The sequence below is a fragment of the Callionymus lyra genome, chromosome 7 (assembly GCF_982586985.1).
Source record: "Callionymus lyra chromosome 7, fCalLyr1.hap1.1, whole genome shotgun sequence".
In the NCBI taxonomy this organism is placed as follows: domain Eukaryota; kingdom Metazoa; phylum Chordata; class Actinopteri; order Syngnathiformes; family Callionymidae; genus Callionymus; species Callionymus lyra.
Window position 1 is genome coordinate 3,814,803 of NC_141824.1, and position 27,500 is coordinate 3,842,302.

The 27,500-nt window shown below is 37.9% G+C and overlaps 2 protein-coding genes across 6 annotated transcripts in view; one reads left to right on the forward strand and one right to left on the reverse strand.

The window, feature by feature from the left end:
- The window catches only part of fli1 (Fli-1 proto-oncogene, ETS transcription factor), a 49,594-nt gene extending 25,559 nt beyond the window's left edge, over positions 1-24,035 (forward strand). For all 4 annotated transcript variants that reach the window (XM_087795730.1, XM_087795731.1, XM_087795733.1 and 1 more), the window contains 5 exons: positions 7,088-7,156; positions 17,446-17,505; positions 18,549-18,608; positions 20,106-20,153; positions 20,223-24,035. In XM_087795730.1, coding sequence (XP_087651856.1) covers positions 7,088-7,156; positions 17,446-17,505; positions 18,549-18,608; positions 20,106-20,153; positions 20,223-20,752 — 767 coding nt within the window. In that variant the 3' untranslated portion in view covers positions 20,753-24,035. The remainder of the gene's footprint in view (positions 1-7,087; positions 7,157-17,445; positions 17,506-18,548; positions 18,609-20,105; positions 20,154-20,222) is intronic.
- Positions 24,036-25,078: 1,043 nt separating this feature from the next.
- LOC148074643 (ATP-sensitive inward rectifier potassium channel 1-like) overlaps positions 25,079-27,500 on the reverse strand; it is a 3,946-nt gene continuing 1,524 nt past the window's right edge. Inside the window, exons 2-3 of one of the 2 annotated variants that reach the window (XM_087795738.1) lie at positions 25,920-26,808; positions 25,079-25,854 (exon numbers count right to left, since the gene is read on the reverse strand). In XM_087795738.1, the coding sequence (XP_087651864.1) occupies positions 25,684-25,854; positions 25,920-26,789 (1,041 nt within the window). In that variant the 5' untranslated portion in view covers positions 26,790-26,808 and the 3' untranslated portion in view covers positions 25,079-25,683. Of the gene's footprint in view, positions 26,809-27,500 lie in introns of both variants that reach the window. The other variant, XM_087795736.1, reaches the window with a different exon arrangement.

Below are 27,500 nucleotides of genomic sequence, written 5' to 3' on the forward strand. Positions count from 1 at the left end.
CCCTCAATGGTTTACACAGACCGTAAACATCTGGCCTCAAAGGCTGAGTAGGGAAAAAAGGAGGTCTGGAGTTCTCTCTCTCTTTCTGTCTCTCTCTCTGTCTCTCTCTCTCTCATTCTCTCTCTCTCTCTCTCTCTCTCTCTCCCAACATTTTTATTGAGCTCTCCTTGCATTAGTTCTTTCTATTGGCAGATTATCACTGGAGCAGGAGCTCAATGGTCTGGAGCTGAGCCGAGAGTCGCTGCTGCATGTGAGCAGGAAACAAGACACTATTCTTTCTTACTGAGTTTTACTATCATTATCTATATAAATATATATATATATATATATATTTATATATATATATATATATATATATGTAAATATTGTTTGATTATTGTTGAAAATTGTTTGATTATAATTGTATGTTTTTTGTTGTTGTTACATTTGCTTAATATGTTCGTGTGCCTTTGTCGCTCTTGCTCAAGCGTGCAGTCTTGGTAAATCACCCTCAATCATTAAACTCCAGAACCTGCCGGCAACATAAAGGCTCCTGTGAAGGTCCATGTACCAGAACTCAGAGCTGAGACTAGAGAACAACTACAGATCTGGGAGAAAAACATGTGGTGAAACCGTTTTAAATTTGACTTCATGTGGGTTTGAAACATGATGGCGGGACCACCTTCGTCCCCACCTCAAGTCCATACAGCGAGGAAAGGATAGAAGATGCCAGACGGTGGAGAGGTTGTAGGTTCAATCCCAGCTCCAGATGGATTGTGTCACCTAACCCTGCGTCGCAGCCTACTGCCATCAGTGCGTGATTGTGTGCATGAACAAGCGACTTTTTTCTACTGCCAACCACATGTGTATTGACTGTATTTATTTTATTATTATTATTATCTATTTATGTGGCGTCATGAGATGAAGAAACTGAGAGTTTTATTTCTATTATTCATCTCTTGTGTCTAAAAATGATTATATAGGGTTTTTGTTTTAGCACTAATTTTCATTTTTTGACTAGTATTATTGCCTGGTTGAATATTAAAGTGAATATAAAAATATATTTAGAAAAAAAGTGTGTGTACATATGACAAGAAAGGAAAGTGTTACATGTACAATGATACACATTATTATATATTATTTGTATTTCACACAATACAATCAAGTATTTATTACCTTTTTTTTACAATCTTAAGTTGGTATTTTTTACTTGATTTTAGATTATTCGCCGCTTTACACTTTATAAAATGTGGCCCTGAGGACCTTTAACTGCCCAACTCTGATATTTTCATCAACGAAGGGGAAATATTTGTTAAATGAAGACGATTAACGCCATAAACGTTTGTGTTTCCACGGATTCCTTCGTTTCACCGAGCGATGTCGAGCAGATTCCATTTTTTTTTAACCATTTCCTTCTAATTGGAGTCATCGAGAGCAAATCTTCATCTCCTCAGACATGCAAGCCAAACGATAATAACGTCGCGTTGGCCGACGTCCATCTGGCTCCCTCCGGGACCAGCGGGACCCTTCGTTTGTTGACTCGCCACATGCTAGAGGTGATGCTATCATGTGACCGCCGTAGAATAAACAGCGACTCCATTAGGGAAGATGTCCCGGGACACGCCCTTGTTGGACTCGTTTTTTAAAAAAAAATCCTCGGGAAGAACCGGATCAGACGCGGGAACAGAACGTTTGTGGAACGTTATGTAATGAAGTCTGAGGGTCTGGGTCTCGGGCCAGTTCTCCCACCGTGTCGTCAGATTATTTGTTTGTTTTTTCCGAGCGAGGAAGACGACGGCGTCCAGATAAATAGTCGAAGCCAAGACTCTCCAGCGAACCATCAGCTGTCCCGGTCTCTCCCGCCCTCCGCTCTGGATTCTCTGTGGGCCGCTCTGAGGTTTTTCTCAGCAATGCTGCCTGTTTGCCTGTCTGGGTCTCGGCCCACATGTGGCCCACGGTAGGACGAGGGTTCACATCCCCCCCCCCTTGTCCACGTCTCTGTACCTCGTTTCTCTTACGCCCTCCATCAGGGCGCTCTGGTGGCTCGCTCGCACTCACGCTCCACGTGAAGGAATTATTTTCGTACGAGGGGCTGCGTTTGATTGCCGTGCGGGGACCCCGGGGCCGGGGATACAATGGCTCCCCTGTTCTGAGGCCCCCGAGGTTTCCAAACTAGACCCAGAACCTTGGGGGTGTCGTGGAGTAGGTGGGACCGCGAGAGGGGTGAGGGGTAAGAGGTTAGGATACATTTTGTGGAGCATATATACCCCCCTAAAATAACAGACCTCTGGTCTGCCACCCCGGGCCCCTTGGCCCCCCCCTCGCCCCCTCGCCGCCCCCCCATCTCCAGCTCCCCGACGTCCAGACCCGAGTCTTCATCATGGGTTGGTGTTGCTCACCTCCAGGCCTGGGTTCTGGATCTCCCCACGTCTCAGCTCTTGTGTTTTCTCTGTGCATTTTTGGGTCTGTTTTTCCACTCGCTGATTTATGCCTGGGGCAGCTAAAATTAAGAGCGTTTTGGTGCCGCCCAGGGTGCCTGCGTAAGTGCAGGAATGCAGTCGCACAGTTCTGCTTCATAAGGTGAAATGAATAGGCCGTCGTGATGTAGCGATTCGCGCTCGCAGTTAAACTAATGACAGGCCCGGGAGTTTTTTTTTTTCTTTTCACGTCCACAACAGATTGATTGTGCACAAGTGGCCGCGTCGGTTTTTTATTTTTGGGTTTAAATCATCAGGACGACCTTTAAAACAAAAACGGTGTTTCAGATTTCAATGTACCGCCCCCTAGTGGTCTCAATGAAGTTTTGTTTCAGGACCCTCGTCATGTGTTTGTAATGTTTGTATTAGTTGATAATAACAGGTATCAAATGATACCAGGGACCCCCTTGCTTTAATATCTTTGGCTCAGTAAACATCATTTTCAAACTTTCAGATTTTAATATACTGCCCCCTATTGGTCTCAATGAAGTTTTGTTTCAGGACCCTCGTCATGTGTTTGTAATGCTTGTATTAGTTGATAATAACAGGTATCAAATGATACCAGGGACCCCCTTGCTTTAATATCTTTGGCTCAGTAAACATCATTTTCAAACTTTCAGATTTTAATATACTGCCCCCTATTGGTCTCAATGAAGTTTTCTTTCAGGACCCTCGTCATGTGTTTGTAATGCTTGTATTAGTTGATAATAACAGGTATCAAATGATACCAGGGACCCCCTTGCTTGAATATCTTTGGCTCAGTAAACATCATTTTCAAACTTTCAGATTTTAATATACTGCCCCCTATTGGTCTCAATGAAGTTTTGTTTCAGGACCCTCGTCATGTGTTTGTAATGCTTGTATTAGTTGATAATAACAGGTATCAAATGATACCAGGGACCCCCTTGCTTTAATAGCTTTGGCTCAGTAAACATCATTTTCAAACTTTCAGATTTTAATATACTGCCCCCTAGTGGTCTCAATGAAGTTTTGTTTCAGGACCCTCGTCATGTGTTTGTAATGATTGTATTAGTTGATAATAACAGGTATCAAATGATACCAGGGACCCCCTTGCTTGAATATCTTTGGCTCAGTAAACATCATTTTCAAACTTTCAGATTTTAATATACTGCCCCCTATTGGTCTCAATGAAGTTTTGTTTCAGGACCCTCGTCATGTGTTTGTAATGCTTGTATTAGTTGATAATAACAGGTATCAAATGATACCAGGGACCCCCTTGCTTTAATATCTTTGGCTCAGTAAACATCATTTTCAAACTTTCAGATTTTAATATACTGCCCCCTATTGGTCTCAATGAAGTTTTCTTTCAGGAGCCACGTCATGTGTTGATAATAACAGAACAGGCATCTAAAGACACTGTATCATGATACCACGGACCCCCTTACTTTAATATCTTTGGCTCCAACATCATCAGGTTTCAATATACTGCCCCCTAGTGGTCTCAATGAAGTTTTGTTTCAGGACCCTCGTCATGTGTTTGTAATGCTTGTATTAGTTGATAATAACAGGTATCAAATGATACCAGGGACCCCCTTGCTTTAATAGCTTTGGCTCAGTAAACATCATTTTCAAACTTTCAAATTTTAATATACTGCCCCCTATTGGTCTCAATTAAGTTGTATTTCAGGACCCTCGTCATGTGTTTGTAATGCTTGTATTAGTTGATAATAACAGGTATCAAATGATACCAGGGACCCCCTTGCTTTAATATCTTTGGCTCAGTAAACATCATTTTCAAACTTTCAGATTTTAATATACTGCCCCCTATTGGTCTCAATGAAGTTTTGTTTCAGAACCCTCGTCATGTGTTTGTAATGCTTGTATTAGTTGATAATAACAGGTATCAAATGATACCAGGGACCCCCTTGCTTTAATATCTTTGGCTCAGTAAACATCATTTTCAAACTTTCAGATTTTAATATACTGCCCCCTATTGGTCTCAATTAAGTTTTGTTTCAGGACCCTCGTCATGTGTTTGTAATGCTTGTATTAGTTGATAATAACAGGTATCAAATGATACCAGGGACCCCCTTGCTTTAATATCTTTGGCTCAGTAAACATCATTTTCAAACTTTCAGATTTTAATATACTGCCCCCTATTGGTCTCAATGAAGTTTTGTTTCAGAACCCTCGTCATGTGTTTGTAATGCTTGTATTAGTTGATAATAACAGGTATCAAATGATACCAGGGACCCCCTTGCTTTAATATCTTTGGCTCAGTAAACATCATTTTCAAACTTTCAGATTTTAATATACTGCCCCCTATTGGTCTCAATGTAGTTTTGTTTCAGGACCCTCGTCATGTGTTTGTAATGCTTGTATTAGTTGATAATAACAGGTATCAAATGATACCAGGGACCCCCTTGCTTTAATATCTTTGGCTCAGTAAACATCATTTTCAAACTTTCAGATTTTAATATACTGCCCCCTATTGGTCTCAATGAAGTTTTCTTTCAGGACCCTCGTCATGTGTTTGTAATGCTTGTATTAGTTGATAATAACAGGTATCAAATGATACCAGGGACCCCCTTGCTTTAATATCTTTGGCTCAGTAAACATCATTTTCAAACTTTCAGATTTTAATATACTGCCCCCTATTGGTCTCAATGAAGTTTTCTTTCAGGACCCTCGTCATGTGTTGATAATAACAGAACAGGCATCTAAAGACACTGTATCATGATACCACGGACCCCCTTACTTTAATATCTTTGGCTCCAACATCATCAGGTTTCAATATACTGCCCCCTATTGGTCTTAGTGTAGGTTTATTTTATGAGCAAAAGGTTGAAAAGTAACAAGTGTGATTCTTGTGTAATGTATTGACTAGTGATGGGTCGATGATGCCTCATGAAACAGATCTGTAGTAAAGACACTGTATCGTGATACATTGTCTTAATTTTTAAAAGGCCACTAGATGGCACTCTCTGTTTTTGGAAGTATTTATTCAACTAATTTCATTTTACAAAATGATAGCGCCACCTTGTGACCCGTGACAAACCATGACAATGTATCATGAAACCTCATCAACCCACCACTAATCATTTTTAATGTATTTTTCTTTTAAACATTCACTTAACAATGGTTACATATTAACTAGCGATGGGTTGATGAGGCCTCATGAATCATGATACACTGTCTTCGTGTATCCACTAGATGGCACTCTTAGTTGATTTAAACAACCTAATAATGAAATTAAACCTGGCATAATTTTCAAACTAGGGGTGCCTGTGTGTATCACTGTATCGTGATACAGTGATACCCAACTATCATGACACAGTGATACACAATGTATCATGACACAGTAATACACAATGTATCATGATACAGTAATACAAATGCACAATAGCGCCACCTTTAAAAATATACTTTTTTATATATTTGAAGACATTAACTTAAAAATTGTAATATACTAACTAGCAATAGGTCAAAATGCCTCATGGAACAGCTCTGTGATGAAGACAATGTATCATGATACACTGTCATTATTTTGAAAGGCCACTAGATGTCGCTGTTTTATCATCTTCAGCTCAGATCAACTAACTCAACTAAACCTGATTTTCCAACCTAAGAGTTTCATCTTGTGACACTGTATCATGACTGTATCATGACTGTAACATGACATTGTATCATGACACTGTATCATGACACTGTAACATGACACTGTATCATGACACTGTATCATGACACTGTATCATGACACTGTATCATAACTGTATCATGACACTGTATCGTAACACTGTATCGTGACTGTATCATGACACTGTAACATGACGCTGTATCATGACACTGTATCATAACTGTATCATAACTGTATCATGACACTGTATCACGACACTGTATCGTGACACTGTATCGTGACACTGTATCGTGACACTGTATCATGACTGTATCATGACACTGTATTTTGACACTATCGTGACTGTATCATGACACTGTAACATGACACTGTATCATGGCACTGTATCATGACACTGTACCATGACACTGTATCATGACACTGTATCATGACACTGTAACATGACACTATATCCTGACACTATATCATGACACTGTATCATGACACTGTAACATGACACTGTATCATGACACTGTATCATGACTGTATCATGACACTGTACCATGACACATATCATGACACTGTAACATGACACTATATCCTGACACTATATCATGACACTGTATCATGACACTGTAACATGACACTGTATCATGACACTGTATCATGACTGTATCATGACACTGTACCATGACACTGTATCATGACACTGTAACATGACACTATATCCTGACACTATATCATGACACTGTATCATGACACTGTAACATGACACTGTATCATGACACTGTATCATGACTGTATCATGACACTGTACCATGACACTGTATCATGACACTGTATCATGACACTGTAACATGACACTATATCCTGACACTATATCATGACACTGTATCATGACACTGTAACATGGCACTGTATCATGACACTGTATCACGACACTGTATCATGACATCATCATATCATTACACGACAGTTCTATGAGGGTGAATCAACGCGTCACTGGTTGTTTTCTCGTTTGACGATCACTGATGTTTCCATCTCTTACTTCCAGGTAGCTCATCGTTATCGTACAACACTCCCGCTCACGCTGACCCGTCACCTCGTCTCGCCGCCAAAGAAGGTATGAAATCGTTCCTTCCTTCCTGTAGCGTTTAAACTCTCAAGTGTCGGGATGTGAGGGTTTGAATGGCTTTGACTCACAATGAAGACGAAGGTATCGGACAAGATCAAATCCACGGTGGATTATCTCCCTACAGTTTATACATGTATCCTTGCATCAAAGAGATGCATCGACATAATCTCCGTACATTCTTACTATAGTATAATATAACATGTTTCTAGTTGAGTGTTTGCGAAGACGAAAGGTTCTAACTGATCAAAGTATTATTCTGTCTCCTGAGTTACAAAGTACACAAAATAAGCAGTAAAATAAACATTGAACTGAAAACCAAAACTTGTCCAAACATCTGCCTTAAAACCTCCTGGCGTCCACTGTATCCTCTCATCCTCAGTCATGGACAGGGTCTGGCGTGTCATTGTTCCTTCAGCTGGGATGGATGTTATGACTGCTGCCATCTAGTGGCCGGAAGTTAAATTACGACACAAAAATCAACAAAAATGACTATTTGAATTTCTTCTTCTTGCCGTTCGTCTCCTTCGTTCTTTTGAATCGAACCCTCGTCCAGAACATTTTCGACGCGGATCCAAGTTTCCTACAACAACACCCACGACTCTTTCCTCAGGATACCTTCTCGCTGTGGTATCAGCGCGAGACTGCACATCCTCTAGGTTAGCGCTGCAACAACACGATAGTCTCTCGCAGGACGAGCCAGGAAAACACTCGATAAGTGTCAGAACCACGAAGCCACGACTCCGGGTCTGAGTTCTGAACAACAGCAGCTCCGCCGGGTCGTCCAGATAAGAGCGTGTTCTGTCGCCCGCTGACCCGGCTCGTCCTGCTTCTCAGCGCCAGGTGTTTGGACTGGCACCGCAGAGGGTCACGCCCTGCAGCAGCATTTCCCCTCGTCCTGCTGGGGTTTCTATGAAGGCCTGGAACGGCATCTTTTTTCAACTCGTCGCTCAGTGACGACACCTGGAAGATATGACCTGAGTTTACTTATGTCTTCCATCAACATCAGAGGAAGATCTCACTTCAACACGTGTAAAACTGAACATGTACTTTATAAAAACTGATCATGTACATTATGTACATGATCAGTTTTTATAATGTACATAATCCGTTTTATAAAGTATATGATCAGTTTTATAAAGTACATGATCAGTTTTATAATGTAAATGATCAGTTTTATAAAGTACATGATCAGTTTTATAATGTAAATGATCAGTTTTATAAACTACATTATCAGTTTTATAAAGTATATGATCAGTTTTATAATGTAAATGATCAGTTTTATAAAGTAAATGATCAGTTTTATAATGTAAATGATCAGTTTTATAACGTAAATGATCAGTTCTATAAAGTACATGATCAGTTTTTATAATGTAAATGATCAGTTTTATAAAGTATATGATCAGTTTTATAATGTAAATGATCAGTTTTATAAAGTAAATGATCAGTTTTATAATGTAAATGATCAGTTTTATAATGTAAATGATCAGTTTTATAAAGTACATGATCAGTTTTATAAAGTACATTATCAGTTTTATAAAGTAAATGATCAGTTTTATAATGTAAATGATCAGTTTTATAAAGTAAATGATCAGTTTTATAAAGTACATGATCAGTTTTATAATGTAAATGATCAGTTTTATAAAGTACATGATCAGTTTTATAATGTAAATGATCAGTTTTATAATGTAAATGATCAGTTTTATAAAGTACATGATCAGTTTTATAAACTACATTATCAGTTTTATAAAGTATATGATCAGTTTTATAAAGTACATGATCAGTTTTATAATGTACATGATCAGTTTTATAATGTAAATGATCAGTTTTATAAAGTACATGATCAGTTTTATAAAGTACATGATCAGTTTTATAATATAAATGATCAGTTTTATAAAGTAAATGATCAGTTTTATAATGTAAATGATCAGTTTTATAAAGTACATGATCAGTTTTATAATATAAATGATCAGTTTTATAAAGTAAATGATCAGTTTTATAATGTAAATGATCAGTTTTATAAAGTACATGATCAGTTTTATAAAGTAAATGATCAGTTTTATAATGTAAATGATCAGTTTTATAAAGTACATGATCAGTTTTATAATATAAATGATCAGTTTTATAAAGTAAATGATCAGTTTTATAATGTAAATGATCAGTTTTATAAAGTACATGATCAGTTTTATAAAGTAAATGATCAGTTTTATAATGTAAATGATCAGTTTTATAAAGTACATGATCAGTTTTATAAACTACATTATCAGTTTTATAAAGTATATGATCAGTTTTATAAAGTACATGATCAGTTTTATAATGTACATGATCAGTTTTATAATGTAAATGATCAGTTTTATAAAGTACATGATCAGTTTTATAAAGTACATGATCAGTTTTATAATATAAATGATCAGTTTTATAAAGTACATGATCAGTTTTATAAAGTACATAGTCAGTTTTATATCGTAAATGATCAGTTTTATAAAGTACATGATCGGTTTTATAAAGTACATGATCAGTTTTATATCGTAAATGATCAGTTTTATAAAGTACATGATCAGTTTTATAAACTACATGATCAGTTTTATAATGTACATGATCAGTTTATAAAGTACATGATCAACACGTACATTATAAAACTGATCATGTAGTTTATAAAACTGATCATGTACTTTATAAACTGATCATGTACTTTATAAACTGATCATGTACATTATAAACTGATCATGTACTTTATAAAACTGATCATTAACATTAATTCTACCCAAAAAAAACCCTAATATTAAACCTAATATTTTTTAACATCATAATTCATCTTATTTAACTTATTGCTGTAACTTTCCTAGGATTTATTTTCTTCCCCCTTTATTTCGTTCCACTTGTACGGCCCCTAACTACAGGATATATTGTGGCCCCTCTTAAGAGTTTTACATTTCATGATCATTGTATGAACGATATTAAATAGCTTTATTTTTTTTCAATGCATTTCCAAATGAAAACATGAAATAAGAAAATAACTGAAGGGTTTGATGGCCCCTCACTCTATGGTGGCCCCTCACTATATCGTGGCGCCTCACTATATCGTGGCCCCTCACTATATCGTGGCCCCTCACTCTATCGTGGCCCCTCACTATATCGTGGTGCCTCACTCTATCGTGGCCCCTCACTCTATCGTGGCCCCTCACTATATCGTGGCCCCTCACTATATCGTGGTCCCTCACTATATCGTGCCCCCTCACTATATCGTGCCCCCTCACTATATCGTGCCCCCTCACTATATCGTGGCCCCTCACTCTATCGTGGCCCCTCACTATATCGTGCCCACTCACTATATCGTGGCCCCTCACTATATCGTGGCCCCTCACTCTATCGTGGCCCCTCACTCTATCTTGGCCCCTCACTCTATCGTGGCCCCTCACTATATCGTGGCGCCTCACTATATCGTGGCCCCTCACTATATTGTGCCCCCTCACTATATCGTGGCCCCTCACTCTATCGTGGCCCCTCACTGTATCGTGGCCCCTCCGTAAGAAATCCATATTCCCCGTCAGCGCTGAATGAGCTCGATCTTCAACATTCATTCACGACATAAACTCTTTCTAGTCGTCCACACGAGCTCACGACAGATGCTTGTTTGGACGAAAACTCTTCATTAAAGCAACGTGGCCCCGAGGGGCCACAGTTATTGACATGTCCTCAGATCAGTCGTCCCAGATGTCCAGATATTGCCTTCAGTGGAAACACACTGTGGAGCAGCTCGTGCAGCAGGAGACGAACCTTAATCTGCTCCAGACTCTGTGGTGTAAAATGCAATGTTATGAATAAACGAGCGTATAAAACACGGAATGCAGCCGCTATGGAAGGGTGTGTGAAGAATGTGTGTGTATGTGCTTGTGTGTGTGTGACTGTCTGCGTCTGTGTGCCCGTGGACACAGTGTGTGTGTGTGTGTGTGTGTGTGTGTGTGTGGGTTTGTGTCTCTGAAACATGTAATATTGAATGAACGACGTGAGGTAGAAAACTTTAAACAAGTTTTATTGTGTTTTTCAGAGTATTAATGTTAAGGCTATTTATAAATGTGTTTAAATAAATGAATATAACATAATATTTGTATTATTAAAGTAATAAAGTTAAGGTTATTTATATATATATGCGTTTAAATAAATGAATAGAAAATATTTGTATTGTCAAAGTATTAATGTTAAGGTTATTTATAAATGTGTTTAAATAAATGAATATAACATAATATTTGTATTATTAAAGTAATAAAGTTAAGGTTATTTATATATATGCGTTTAAATAAATGAATAGAAAATATTTGTATCGTCAAAGTATTAATGTTAAGGTTATTTATATATATGTTTTCAAATAAATTAATAGAAAATATTTGTATTGTCGAAGTATTAATGTTAAGGTTATTTATAAATGTGTTTAAATAAATGAATATAACATAATATTTGTATTATTAAAGTAATAAAGTTAAGGTTATTTATATATATATGCGTTTAAATAAATGAATAGAAAATATTTGTATTGTCAAAGTATTAATGTTAAGGTTATTTATAAATGTGTTTAAATAAATGAATATAACATAATATTTGTATTATTAAAGTAATAAAGTTAAGGTTATTTATATATATGCGTTTAAATAAATGAATAGAAAATATTTGTATTGTCAAAGTATTAATGTTAAGGTTATTTATAAATGTGTTTAAATAAATGAATAGAAAATAATATTTGTATCGTCAAAGTATTAATGTTAAGGTTATTTATAAATGTGTTTAAATAAATGAATAGAAAATAATATTTGTATTGTCAAAGTATTAATGTTAAGGTTATTTATAAATGTGTTTAAATAAATGAATAGAAAATAATATTTGTATTGTCAAAGTATTAATGTTAAGGTTATTTATATATATGTTTTCAAATAAATTAATAGAAAATATTTGTATTGTCGAAGTATTAATGTTGAGATTATTTATAAATGTGTTTAAATAAATGAATATAACATAATATTTGTGTTGTAAAATAACAACAGTACTTCAGGTTCAATTAAATTCAGTAAAACACAATAAAACTAACAACAACAAAAATAAATTTAGACTATAAATGAATACAAATAAAATTATTCATTCATATAAATAATTTATTAAAAGATATATAGTACATTATTATAAGTAAATATCTAAGTAAATAATTAAAACAAATTATTCATCAATTATATAAATATAGAAATTAAAATATATATAATAAATTAACATCGCAAATTGTTTTTTATTTTTATGTTTTTTAAACGGGGAAAGTAGAATGAATAGTTTAAGATAAGATAAGTAACAGAGATCATTGATGCGACAGTAAAAATGCATGATTAAGGAAATACGTTTGTTTATAAAAACATAACAAAGACAAGGATCATTTACATCAATCGAACTAGGAAGAGCTCAAATCATTTTTTTGATTTACTGTTTTGGTTTTATTCAGCACTTCCTAACTTCCTTCCTAACTTCCTTCCTATCTTCCTTCCCAACTTCCTTCCTAACTTCCTTCCCAACTTCCTTCCCAACTTCCTTCCTCTTCTGCCTTCTCTATCCTCCTTCCTCTCCTTCTTTACTTCCTTCCTAAATTCCTTCCTCTTCCTCCTCCACTCTCCACCTTCCTAACTTCATACCAAACTTCCTTCCTAACTTCCATCTTCTCCTTCCTAACTTCCTTCCTAACTTCCTTCTTCTCCTTCCTAACTTCCTTCCTAACTTCAGTCTTCTCCTTCTTAACTTCCTTCCTAACTTCCTTCTTCTCCTTCTTAACTTCCTTCCTAACTTCCTTCTTCTCCTTCCTAACTTCCTTCTTCTCCTTCCTAACTTCCTTCTTCTCCTTCTTAACTTCCTTCCTAACTTCCTTCTTCTCCTTCCTAACTTTCTTCCTAACTTCCTTCCTCTCCTTCTTAACTTCCTTCTTCTCCTTCCTAACTTTCTTCCTAACTTCCTTCTTCTCCTTCCTAACTTCCTTCTTCTCCTTCCTAACTTCCTTCTTCTCCTTCTTAACTTCCTTCCTAACTTCCTTCTTCTCCTTCCTAACTTCCTTCCTAACTTCCGTCTTCTCCTTCTTAACTTCCTTCCTAACTTCCTTCTTCTCCTTCCTAACTTCCTTCCTAACTTCCGTCTTCTCCTTCTTAACTTCCTTCCTAACTTCCTTCTTCTCCTTCCTAACTTCCTTCTTCTCCTTCCTAACTTCCTTCTTCTCCTTCTTAACTTCCTTCCTAACTTCCTTCTTCTCCTTCCTAACTTCCTTCTTCTCCTTCTTAACTTCCTTCCTAACTTCCTTCTTCTCCTTCCTAACTTCCTTCCTAACTTCCTTCTTCTCCTTCCTAACTTCCTTCCTAACTTCCGTCTTCTCCTTCTTAACTTCCTTCCTAACTTCCTTCTTCTCCTTCCTAACTTCCTTCTTCTCCTTCCTAACTTCCTTCTTCTCCTTCTTAACTTCCTTCCTAACTTCCTTCTTCTCCTTCCTAACTTTCTTCCTAACTTCCTTCCTCTCCTTCTTAACTTCCTTCCTCCTCCGCCTTCACTCTCCACCTTCCTCTTCTTCCGAACTTCCGTCCTAACTTCCTTCCCCTTCCTTCCTCCACTCTCCTCCTTCCTTTCCTTCCTAACTTCCTTCTTAACTTTCTTCCTAATTTCCTTCCTAACTTCCTTCCCCTTCCTTCCTCCACTATCCTCCTTCCTTTCCTTCCTAACTTCCTTCTTAACTTTCTTCCTAATTTCCTTCCTAACTTCCTTCCTGACTTCCTTCATAACTTCCTTCCTAACTTCCATCCTAACTTCCTTCCTCTTCCTTCTTTCACTGTCCTCCTTCCTCTTCTTCCTAACTTCCATCCTAACTTCCTTCCTCTTCCTTCCTTCACTGTCCTCCTTCCTCTCCTTCCTAACTTCCATCCTAACTTCCTTCCTCTTCCTTCCTTCACTGTCCTCCTTCCTAACTTCCATCCTAACTTCCTTCCTCTTCCTTCCTTCACTGTCCTCCTTCCTAACTTCCATCCTAACTTCCTTCCTCTTCCTTCCTTCACTGTCCTCCTTCCTCTCCTTTCTAACTTCCTTCCTCTTTCTTCCTTCACTGTCCTCCTTCCTCTCCTTCCTAACTTCCATCCTAACTTCCTTCCTCTTCCTTCCTTCACTGTCCTCCTTCCTTGGACATCTGTCCGTCGTGGTCTCGTTCTCGGTCTCTTGTTTTGACGAGTCTTGTACTCACAGTCTCCCACGAGCAGAACCAGAACCACACCCAGGCCCGGGTGGAAACTGGCTCCAGAGTCTCAGAAGGAAAAGCTTTGGAAAAAAGCGAGGTGTTGACAAAGAGGTCTAACGTCTCGAACACTTCCATCATGAGTCGACACTCTTGACGTCCTCGTAACGTCTTCAGACTCCTGTTTTTTCTTTTACCGAAAATAACCGAGTCCAGAGTCTCGAGCGACAGAAGCTACTTTTGTTTCTCTTTCAAATTCCTCACCCGTGTTGTGTCTGATGCTTTTTTTTCCCCAAAGTTTTTCTTTCCCTTCTCCTCTTTCTTATGTGTCTTTGCACTCACTCCATCCTGGTCTTCGTTTCTCTGCTGATCCACGTGGATCACATGAATGGCCTCGCTTCACTCCGGCTTGTTGTTCCTCTGCTGAAGGTGGAGTGTCGTAGTAGTGGGGGTTCTGGCGAGGGGAGAACGAGGGGAGAACGAGGGGAGAACGAGGGGAAAAAAGGTTCAGTAAAACAAAGAGGGGTTGTCTGCAGGCGAGGCGGCAGGAAACGTGAGTCTCTCAGGACCCTGGTCCAGTCGCGGCTCCTCGGCCCTCGTGGCTCCTCAGCAGATTGAACCTGACAGGCCCCCGAGAGCCGCTTGTTCTTTGTCTTTATCGCCACTTTCTCTTTTTTACCTCCGACCTTTGATGGTTTATTTATAAAGTCAGGGTGGATGTTTTTATCCGGTCGGTGCCGGCCTTCCATTCATGTTTGACACGATCTATTTTCATCTGAAAACATCTATTTTATTTTATTATTAACTTGTTCTTCGAAGTTAACAACACACTTTAGAAATAAAAATGTATTTCACTGACGGTGTGATGTTCAGTGAAACTGGCGACGAGAAAGAATCTATAAATATTAGACCATGGAATGTAATGTTGGTGCTATTACGCTGTTGTCCGCCAGAGAGCAGTGTTGTATTTTCATAACCGACGAATGTACTTTGTCTTGGGCGAAAAAGAAACAACCAGTAGTTTAATACACTATTATAAAGTTAGTTTTTATAAGTCAGGCGACATGTTATCAGTATTTTCAGAATATATTTATGTGTGTAAAGACAAATTTAAAACATGATCACATTTACACATAATTATAGCGACTATTTTGACCCTGCAGAGCTACTGTAGTCTAACGTTTCTATGTCTCGCTTTACAATGATTATGATATTTGTGTTAAATAAATGTTTGCTAGTATTTAGGTTCACATTATTACTGAAATGTAACTATGATTTGACCAATTCATCTTATTTTTAGTGTTGTTGTTGTTTTGACTGTATTTACCCTCATGTTGTTGTCAACCATCTAACATTTAAAACGAATAAGATGTTATTTTTGTTGATATTAATGACTGTAATGACTAATATTCATGTTTAAATAAGCGATTCTTACAGATAAAAATACATATAAATATAATAGTTAAACTTATGTTAATATTTCTAATACTAGTATAAACATCAAGAACAACAATTATAACAACAAAACGACAACAGTTAAGACAACAACAATAACAATGACAACAATAAAACAGTTACAACATCAATAACGACAAAAGTAACAACAATGACAGCAACTATGATAATAACAATGACAACAACAGTAACAACAACACTAACGACAAAAGTAAGGACCATGACAGCAACCATGACAATAACAATGATGATGACAACAATAGAAACAACAACGATAACAACATCAGTATTGATAGTGAAAATGACAATGAGAACAACAAAAACAAAAGTAACAACAAAAGTAACAACAACAGTAACCACAATGACAGATAGAACACACACACACAGCTGAGAACAACAACAACAGTAACGACAACAGTTAAGAAAACAATAACAACAGTTCAAACAACAATCACGACAACAGTAACGACAACAACAATAGTAACAACAACAATAAAGACAACAGTAATGACAATGAAAACAACAAGAGTAATTACAACAGTAACTACAACAGTAACGACCACAGTTAAAACGACAATAACGACATAATATTAATGATCCTAAGTGACAACGTCGTCATCTTATCCCTTGTGTTGTCTCAGGGGTCAAAGGTCAACGAGCCAGCTTTTTGCATTTGTATTTATGGAAGCCAGGGAGGTTGTTGACCTTTGACCCCGGCGACAACACAAGGGATACCACAAACACATGTTTGTTTTCGGGCCCCTCTGGGTCACCTTGACCCAGAGACGACACAAGGGTTAATCTAGTATCAGGTAACTAGTGACACAATCGTTCATAATGTTGTCTCTGGACTTAAAGGTCGTGTCAGTGATGAGTGAGTGAAGCAGGATCACTGTGTGTGTGTGTGTGTGTGTGTGTGTGTGTGTGTGTGTGTGTGTGTGTGTGTGTGTGTGTGTGTGTGTGTGTGTGTGTGTGTGTGTGTGTGTGTGTGTGTGTGTGAGAGTGTGTGTTTGTGTGAGCGTGTGTGTGTGTGTGTGTGAGTGAGTGTGTATGTGAGTGTGTGTGAGAGTGTGTGTTTGTGTGAGTGAGTGTGTGTGTGTGTGTGTGTGTGTGTGAGTGAGTGTGTGTGTGAGAGTGTGTGTTTGTGTGAGCGTGTGTGTGTGTGTGTGTGCGTGTGAGTGAGTGTGTATGTGAGAGTGTGTGTAAGAGTGTGTGTTTGTGTGTGTGTGTGTGTGTGTGTGTGTGTGTGTGTGTGTGTGTGTATGTGTGTGTGTGTGTGTGTGTGTGCGTGTGTGTGTGTGTGTATGTGTGTGTGTGTGTGTTTGTAAGAGTGTGTGTGTGTGTGTGTGCGTGTGTGTGTGTGTGTGTTTGTAAGAGTGTGTGTGTGTTGAACGTTACTCTGCAGCGAGTGTTTCAAGCCTCGTGTCCAACTGTAGACGGAAGATGTTGCTTCATGACGAGAGTTCAGCAGACGGATGTTCTACTGTGATTGATTTATTGATTGATTTATTGATTGATTTATTGATTTGATTTATTGATTTGATTTATTGGTGATTCATGGAAATCTAACGTATGGATCTTCCCTCGTCAGACCCTTCATACGACGCTGTGCGACGGACGGGCTGGTCGAACAACATGCTCAACGCTAAAGGTGAGACACAGTCTGAAGTCAAATGTTTATAATGGATTAAAAATAAATACATAAATAACTCATTTTACAACTAAACAAACATTTATGTCAATATTTTTCAAAACAAAAACTGTTTCATCCATTGAACAAGTTTAGATTAGATTAGTTTGACTTTATTGATTAATCAATCAATGACGTCACAATATTAAAGGACTTTATTGTTTAAATTTAATTATTATTTGTAAAGAATTTTATTTATTTTATTATTGATTCAAATATACTTTCTATATCAAAATGTTTCATTTGTTTTATTTAGATTTAATTATAAATAATTTGAAAATGGGTACATTTTTCTTGATTGTTTTTTATATTTTTATAATTGAAATCATTCAAAGTTGATCATGAGCTTCTACGTCGTCACATGATCGTCTTTGTGTCGCTTGATTGGTTGAGACTTGGATCGAGCAGCTCGTTGATCGATTTATATGGTTTTAACATTTTTATATTGAATTTAAAGACTATGAATACAAGGAATATTGAACTGTTTTTTTATGTAATATATTTATTATTATTTAATATATAATTTAAATTAATAAATAAACTTATCAAACTGTGTTAAACAATTGAAAAATCAGTTTGAAATTCGAATTTTAAATTAAAAAAAAAAAATGTAATTTAATTATTTGAAAAAAATTGAATTTTTCTTTTAAAATAGTCATATTCTTCTTCATTTAAAATATTAAATTAAACCTTTTTATTGTTATAATGACTCTGATATATTTTATTAACAAGTAGTAAACTCTGCCAATGGTGTTATAAACGAGTGCGTCATAAATAATGTGTGTTTACAGAAGCTTCTAATAACACGTTCACGTCGAAGTTTCAAAAGTCTAGACGACTGAGTCACAACCAGCAGCTGTTCACGTTCATGAGCCTCGTCTTCAAACTATGTTTCACTTCGTTCTTTTCCACGTCTTTGTGTTTCGTTACCACCAGACGAGCGACATCGTTGTGCATCAAATGTATCAAATGATGTCAAACAACCTGTTGAATGTGTTCTTCAGGTTCTCCGGTCGTGACTCAGAACGTAACCAAGTCCACTGAACCTCCCAGAGCTCAGCCCGGTGAGTCCACCTGTCGTCCTGTTCGACTTTATCTGGAATTAATCAAATAAAAAATCATTTTTATGTGCGGATTTTTTAAATACATTTGTCAAATATTCATGTTTAGCCAACACTTTACTTTTCAAATACTATATTTTATATCAGTTGTATTAATTTAATTCCATTTAATTTCATTCATTTTCATTTATATTGTATTAATTTAATTCCATTTAATTTCATTCATTTTCATTTATATTGTATTAATTTAATACCATTTTATTCCATTCATTTTCATTTATATTGTATTAATTTAATTCCATTTAATTTCATTCATTTTCATTTATATTGTATTAATTTAATCCTATTTTATTTATTTAATTTTGTTTTATATTGTATTAATTGAATTCCATTTTATTTCATTCATTTTCATTTATATTGTATTAATTTAATACCATTTTATTTCATTCATTTTCATTTATATTGTATTCATTTAATTCAATTTTATTTCATTCATTTTCATTTATATTGTATTAATTTAATACAATTTTATTTCATTCATTTTCATTTATATTGTATTAATTTAATTCAATTTTATTTCGTTCATTTTTATTTATATTGTATTAATTTAATACAATTTTATTCCATTCATTTTTATTTATATTGTATTAATTTAATTCCATTTTATTTCATTCATTTTCATTTATATTGTATTAATTTAATTCCATTTTATTTCATTCATTTTCATTTATATTGTATTAATTTAATCCTGTTTCATTTTAATGTATTTTTTTTCACTACATGTTCAAAGTCAACTTTTGTCAAGTTATAAACTTCACTTTAGTTTATGTGTCAGATTCTTTATTGTATTTTAACTTTACTGTATTTTATTTTTCTCATTTATTTTATTTTATATTGTATTTCAATTCATTTATTTTTAAATGTAAAATATATATAAAAATGACTGAATTATTAAATTGTAATTTATATAATTTTTCTCATTATACATTAGATTTTATTGATATTTTATTTCAATAACACATTTTTATTTCATTAATTTATTTACTAAACTTATTTTATTTCTATTTATTTTTTTACTTCACTTCATTTTCACTTTAGTTTAAGATAATTATATTTTATTTATTTAATGTCATCATAATTGATTGTTTATTTTTTATTTTATTGTATTTTATTTTACTCATTAACACATTATTAACGTCATTTTATTTCATGTTGTATTTCAACACCACAGATTAAATTTCTTTTTACATTTTTTACTGATTAAAAAACAACAATACATGTTTAACTTTATCATTTAAACGTGTTAAAACTTTAAAAACATACTTTTAAAATTAAGTTTTCGACTAAAGAGCAACAACAACAGCTCGTGTTCGACGCTTCATCACATCTGAAACAAAAGTTACATTTTCTCATTAAAACTCTGGACGTCTCATGTCCGAGCTCACGTTTTAAATAAAGTTGTCTTGGACGTAAGTGACGGTTTCATCAAATCCTCCTCAGATCCGTATCAGATCCTCGGTCCCACCAGCAGTCGACTGGCCAACCCTGGTAAGACTCGTAGTTTTGGTTGAAGTTAAAACCGTGACTCTTTCCCTTAAGCTCTTCCCCGCTTCTCAGGCTCCGGTCAGATCCAGCTGTGGCAGTTCCTCCTGGAGCTCCTCTCCGACAGCGCCAACGCCGGCTGCATCACCTGGGAGGGCACCAACGGCGAGTTCAAGATGACGGACCCGGACGAGGTGGCGCGGCGCTGGGGCGAACGCAAGAGCAAACCCAACATGAACTACGACAAGCTGAGCCGCGCCCTGCGCTACTACTACGACAAGAACATCATGACCAAGGTGCACGGCAAGCGCTACGCCTACAAGTTCGACTTCCACGGCATCGCCCAGGCCCTGCAGCCGCACCCCACCGAGTCCTCCATGTACAAGTACCCCTCGGACCTGGCCTACGTGCCCTCCTACCACGGCCACCAGCAGAAGGTCAACTTCGTGTCCCCGCACCCTCCGTCCATGCCGGTCGGCTCCTCCAACTTCTTCGGACCGACGGCGCCGTACTGGGGCTCGCCCGCCGCCGGCATCTACCCCAACCCCAACGTGCCTCGCCACCCCAACGCCCACGTGCCGTCCCACCTGGGCACCTACTATTAAACTACCTGACCACCCACTAAAGGGCTGCACTCCGACGACCACGTGAAGGCTTTTGTGTTTGTGAGACGAGACGCTTCTGAATGGAATACTACTTACTTTGTTTTTGTGTCTGTGCCTTCTTATCGTATACGTGTCCCAGTTAGACTTCCGAAGCAAAAGTTCTGTCGGAAAAGAACCCCCCAAATCCCTCAACCCACTCCCCAGATACCAGACATGGACCTCTTTTTATTTATGGGTCTCAATCTACATCCTCCAGAGTTCATGACGTACGCGTCGCTGTAAATCATCGGCTCTTTTTTTCCCGCTGTCCACGAGGCTTCTCTTCAGCACCACTTCTCTGGTCCGTCTTCTGGTCCACGTTGAGGGTCTTTTCTGGAATCCACCGGACAAAAGGTGACTCTTTCCTCGACAGACGGAACTTTCTCGGCACTGAGTGAAAAAAACTGGCGACTGGAATCTGCCACTTGCAGTTTTAATTTATCCTCCGGAACTGGAAGGTTTTTTTTTGAGAAGAGTCGAGAGTCGACCCGGGTTCGGCTCGGATGCTTGGAAGAAAAAACAAAACATGTCGCGTGTCGCGTCGTACGGCCGACTCGGCGAGTGTCGAGGAAACCGATGTAATTGAGGGTAATTTCCCGACTTAATTCAAACCGGGTCCGAGGTTCTACCCCGTGGCCACGAAACATGTATTTAACGCCACGCTGTTGTTCGGCTGCTTCCAGATGTTCGGTCGATCACCGCGTCGGCGTTAATGCGTTAAGATGGAGGCACGACCTGCCGCTCAATCAAAAACTGTCAGATTTTCTTACGACAAAATCTCAATAGTCACTCAAATCACACGGACTCAACGTGTGTAGAAGCCAATTTTGCATTTTTCTTTCCTTTTTTATCGTTCTTTTTAAGAACTCCTTCAATAAGAGTTGATTTATACATTTGGATTTAAATCCCTGACACGTATTTAACATTTCTTTCCACATCATTTGAACTATGAACGAAGGTCAATGCGACAGATCCTCAAAATCACATTGTTTTTTGTTTTTCCTTCTCAAAATTCTTATAGAAATATAGTTTTTTCAACCTTTAATTCGTCTTCTATAACCTGCTCCTCCTCAGTTCCTCCTTGTCTTCTTTTATACTTTTACAGCTTTTCTTTTTTTTTTACTTCTTCCAACATTCCATTCCGGGACAAACATAGAAGAAGCTCCTTCACCTCCAACGGCCGATGCATCATTTGGAAAATACTCCTTTTTCCCATTAAATAGTTTCCTTTTAATGTTGATCCTCTGAAGCGAAAACAACATTAAAATAAAAAAAAAAACGACCAAACAGCTCAACTGCTGACGTGGCAAATATATCTAAAAGTAGGAGACGATTTTAAACGTAAAAAATGGCAAAGAACTTTTCTGAAACCTTCTTAAAGATATGCAAATAGTTTCTTGATACATTTATAGAATTTAATTAAGTTTAATTAAATTTTCAGTAAGTTTTCATCAATATGACGACCTTCCTGTTAACTAGCAGGTTAGAGACTAAAGCTGTGTCTCAAATCACATACTTGTGTACTTTTTTTCAGTGCATAAGTGTGTCTCAATTCTTAGTATGTAAATGTAGTGCTCCATACACACTAAATTGTCACTAAAACACACACAAAACTGAGTATGGATCGATGGACACTTTCTACACTAAACGACTCCATCTTAGTGACATTGATGTTGTAAACGGAAGTTACTTCATATATATATATATATATATATACATATACTTCCAGGTGTATTTTCAGTAGCAGTACGAGGACGACACGTCTTCGCTGCTGATACCGTCGTAAATATCTCGTCAATATTTCTCATATTTCTTGATCCAAACCAAACTAATGCCAGCAGGTGGCGATAGAGTTCCTACAGCTGCTTGAAATCATCCTTAAATAGTAGTAGAAGAAGAAGCTGTCGCGTCATTTCCTGTTAGTGTGTAGCAGCAGAGTTTGATTTGAGACATACTATCTGTGGAGGATTAGTTACTAGTTAGTACGTACACTATCCTGATGCATACTAACTTCTAGTGTACTAAGAGAAGTATGTGATTTGAGACACAGCAAAACTTTCTAAAACTAGGCTGTAATAGGCTTATTATTAATTCAGTTTGGTTGATAAAATCTGACATTTTATGATTTTGAAACAAGTCTTTGTCTCACCGGTCGTACGGAGATTTGTGTTGTGTTGTTGGTGAAGTCGTACGTTTTATCGTGGGGGGGGAAGGGGGCGTGTCCTAGCGTCGTGGATAGTTTCTCACTGGTCTGAGGCCCAGACGGACGCGACAAGAAACTCTCCTTGGATCCTGAAACATGACGGTTCATGTGTTTCATAAAAGTTCGTAACATTCCTCCACCATCTTGCTCTGAGTGGACACTTGAAGACCAAAGACTCTGGACGTCGAAGACCAAATGAAGCGTAAAAAGGAGCAGAAAACAAAGGAATCCTCAGATTCGCAAACGCTGTGCGTTTGTCAGACCTATCGTGTATTATTGTATCAGCATCAGTTAACTAGGCATTCAAGCAATTTACTGTATAAATTATGCAGAGATATTTTCATATGTGACACAGTATTAAGAGACGAAAAGATAAAAACGAGTTGACCTCGGTCAAAAATGCAAAACTTTTTGAGTCCACTCTGCCAAGTAGTTAAGCGGTTATTTTGTTTTTATATATTTGTACATTTGGGCAATACTTTTTAAATGTTTTTTCTTATCGTACCAACTTCTGAAAGCCTTACTTGTTGACTCACGTGTGCCTGGACGTGCAGGAAAGTTTCCCAAAAAGACATGAATCCCGGCGGTTCTGGGGTCGTTTTTTTATATCCTCGATGCAAGTGAAGCTGGTTCTTGTTTCCACTGTCGACGCCAAAAGAGCGAAGGAAAAGTTTTCCTGAGCTTATCAGGTTATAGAAGAAAAAAAAAAACACTTGTCTTTCCAACCAGTGTTGGAACATGTCAATCATCTGCTACGAAAACAAGCTTTATTCCAACGTGTCTTAAGTGACCTCGTCGTCTGTCGTCAGGAAAGTCAGAGACGAGAAGAAATCAATGAAAAGGGAAATGTGCTACTTCATATATGCAATGATATTAAATATATAGATCTATAAATATGTGTGTATAATTTTTGCAATTAACCAATGTATTGTAATTAATGTTATTGTATTATTGTCATGCCAGCAATGTATGAAGTCAATCCTTTTGAAAAAGGGCTTTTTTGTATAGAACAATGTGACAAAATAAATGTTTTACCTCTTCTATGGTCTGTTTTCTCAAGTTTAAAATACACAAAACATTCTTCTTTTTCAAGTATGTCAGCGATAAAACACATTCCATGAATGTATCGATGATGTAGTTCAACTCTCTACGCTCTACTGATGTGTCGATGAAGCTTCATGAAGCAAGTGTCCTTCTTCTCAGAGACCACTAGATGGCGCTCTCTCTGCTGTATGATCTATTGCTTTTAACCTCCATTTCATTGAAACTTCACATCATTTTCAAACTGAAGGCGCCCCCTACTGACCTAACAAAAAACAAGACACTGCAAAAATATACCCAATTTACGATCAAGCTCCAGATATTGTCAGAGCATACTTGGTTTAAATGAAGAGTTAAAGTCACTCAAAATTTAAACTTCATTCATTTTCTACTCCACTAATGTTGGGATTATTTTCAGAGTAATCTGTTCTTTTTTAGAGTTATAGACAAAAATATTTGTTCATTTTAATGTAGCGACTGGAGCTCAGTCGTCTTCGTCTTCATCTTCGTCCAAAAACATCCAAATACCTCCGTATACTGCTCGTCTTTTACTCTTGTACTGAAGTATAGACATGAGAAGAACTGTTTCGAAACTACTTTAATGAATCTTTATTTAAAGTATGTTTGTAGCAGAAAATATTAGTCTCTCCTGAAGTCTTTCCTCATTGAAACACATTGCAAATGTAAGTGAGAAGATTTAGGCTGATAGCCTCGCAACGTCCGCTAAAAACAACCTTGAAAATATAGACTTGTTGAATTTTTGGAAGAAAAATCTCATGTGGAGGCTTTAGTACACGATAAATATTACAGACGAACAGTATGGAAGTATTTGCATGTTTTTAAATGTTTTCGTTTTGGAGTAGGATGAAGCTAGCCTAGCAGATTGCCTAGCAGCGTTCGCTAAAAACAAACTCCCCCATAGAGAACCTTTGCAGAGGTTTGACTATAATTATACATATATATATTTATTGGCATTCAAAACTCTGTATTATATATATATATATATATATATAATAATGTTATACATGTACGCAAATGCAAAGTTTCAATGCAAAAATAACTTGTATTCAACATGTCCCATAGATCAAATACAAAACAATTATAAAACAAGCAAAATAAGTTTCCTGGTTAAAATCCAAAATAAAAGACATTTTAGTTTTTACAAGTACTTCATTGTTTACTAGTCAAGTATTGCTTAACCCCCAAAAACAGCGGCGATATAATTTTTAGTTAATGAATACTCACTGCTTTCTCACGACACTCATCCCTGATCAGATTTACACACAACATAATACATTCACTTGATCCTTCCGTCTTCTTATTCATCGGACCTTTTGTGCAAAAGCGGAGCAAAATTTCTTTCTTTTTATTTACAAGATGCGAGTCTGCGCGTCCTTCTTAGATGATACCGTCCTATTGTCCCTTGACCTGGTCCTTCCACAGACGGATCTGCTTCGGTGGAGCAGACAGTAACGGGCGTGGCCGGACAACAGTTCCCATGAACCCCCCACGGGCCGCTCTGATCCGTGTTCGACACAAAAGAGCGACACACATGGGATTTCTTGACATGTTTCATAAACGTGCTGCGTGTTGTTGGACCTCCTGACCACCTCTGGTCCAGTCCTTCCACATCTACATCTTGGTGCTGTTATCGTTGTCCTGGATGTCGATGACCTCGAAGCCCTGGTTGTCCAGGCCGTCTTTGGAGTGGTGGTGGTGACCCTTGATGTTGTGGAAGCAGTAGGCGCAGTGGGCAGTGGCCACCGGGACCACCTTGGAGAAGTTGGAGAAATCCACTCGGTACTTGCCCTCTTTGCTCCTGGAGATGATGGGCAAGAAGTTGAAGCCCCACATGATCTCCTGAGGTATGAACGAGGTCCTCACCTGGCAGGCCGAGCTGGTGGACTCGGCCGTCCCGTCCAGGAAGACCACCAGCTCGAACTCCTGCTTGTGGAGCGTGTCCACGGCCATCTCGAAGAACGGGCTGCTCTTGTCGATGATGTGGAACAGGGTGAGCGGACACACGAAGAAGAGGTTGTCCTTCCCCGCGTCCACCATGAACTCGATGTTCACCTGGTCCATGATGATGGTCTCGCCGTCGGGGGTGTTGGTGGTCCGCAGGAGCTTCCCGTAGATCTGGCCCCCGATCATCAGCGTCTTGCGAAGGTTCGCCAAGCGTATGGACAGACAGAGGGTCCCGTGCTTGGGTCCGATCACGGCGATGTCGCTGAACGTGATGGTTTTCGCCCGTTTTTTTGGCAACGAGATCTTGGACAAGATGATGCCGCACATGAAGCAGTTGATGATGGCGCCGATGAGGGACTGGATGATCAGGAGGGCCACGGCGCCGGGGCACAGGGGGGTGAGCGCTCTCCCGCCGTACCCGATGGTGGTCTGGGTCTCCAGGGAGTACAGGAACGCCGTGGTGAGTCCGTAGACGTTCTCGATGCAGTGTTCGTGATCGGAGGCGGGCGACTGCCACTTCAGGTCGCCGTTGGAGCGAGCGATCCAGTACCAGAGCAGCCCGAAGATGAACCAGCTGAGCGTGAACGCCGCGATGAAGAAGAACAGCACGAAGCGCCAGCGGATCTCCACGAAGGTGGTCCAGAAGTCCGCGAGGAAGGCGAAGTGATTGCTGTATTTGATGTTGCCGTACTCGATGTTGCAGCGGCCATCTTTGGTCACCAGTCGGGTCCTGCGACTCTTGCGCTCCACGAGGTAGTCCTGCACGTTTTTGCTTAACGTTCCGAGCATTTCAATCCAGCGTGAAACCCTGCGAGGGAACAACGTGTTTACTAGTCAAATAAACAGCAGCGTGTTCTGTTTGTGTTCCAGCAATTATCCAACAATACAACACGACCTTGTAACTTGATCGGCTAGAGAGCGGCGGTCAATGTTTTGATGTTTTAATGGTATTATTTTGTAATATTTGACACTTAATACTTACTGATCCAGTCTTTTTGCAGAAATAATGTATTTTTTTTATCTTATCCTACACTCTTTTTTTGTAGCAATGAAAAGAACAAGGGATGACATTACTCTACTTTCAAAAGTGTCTTCGAATATCTGAAGAAATTGGACAAAAAAAGAATCTTAGAAAAAATCGTTATAAAAATTCTTAAGACGATGTTGTGTAAATGATAAAATAACACAAGTGCAGCAACAAAAGTGAGATCCTCAAAAATGATCGCCAAAGTAGGGTATTTTTTTTTGCTTCTTAAGGGAAAGTTAGAAATTCTAAGGACACGTCAGGACAAAGAAAATTCGGTGATCATTTTCTTATTAGTTCATCTGTTTATCTTTCAACAAGTATATTTAAGTTTTTTGATGTGTCGATGAAGCTTCACGAAGCATGGTCTTCAGTTTTAGTTCAATAGGTGGCGCTGTTGGCTTAAAGATGACGATAGAATGGCTTCAAAAATGTCCATCAGGTGTTTCCTGATGAAGATAAAATCCTTCCTGTGA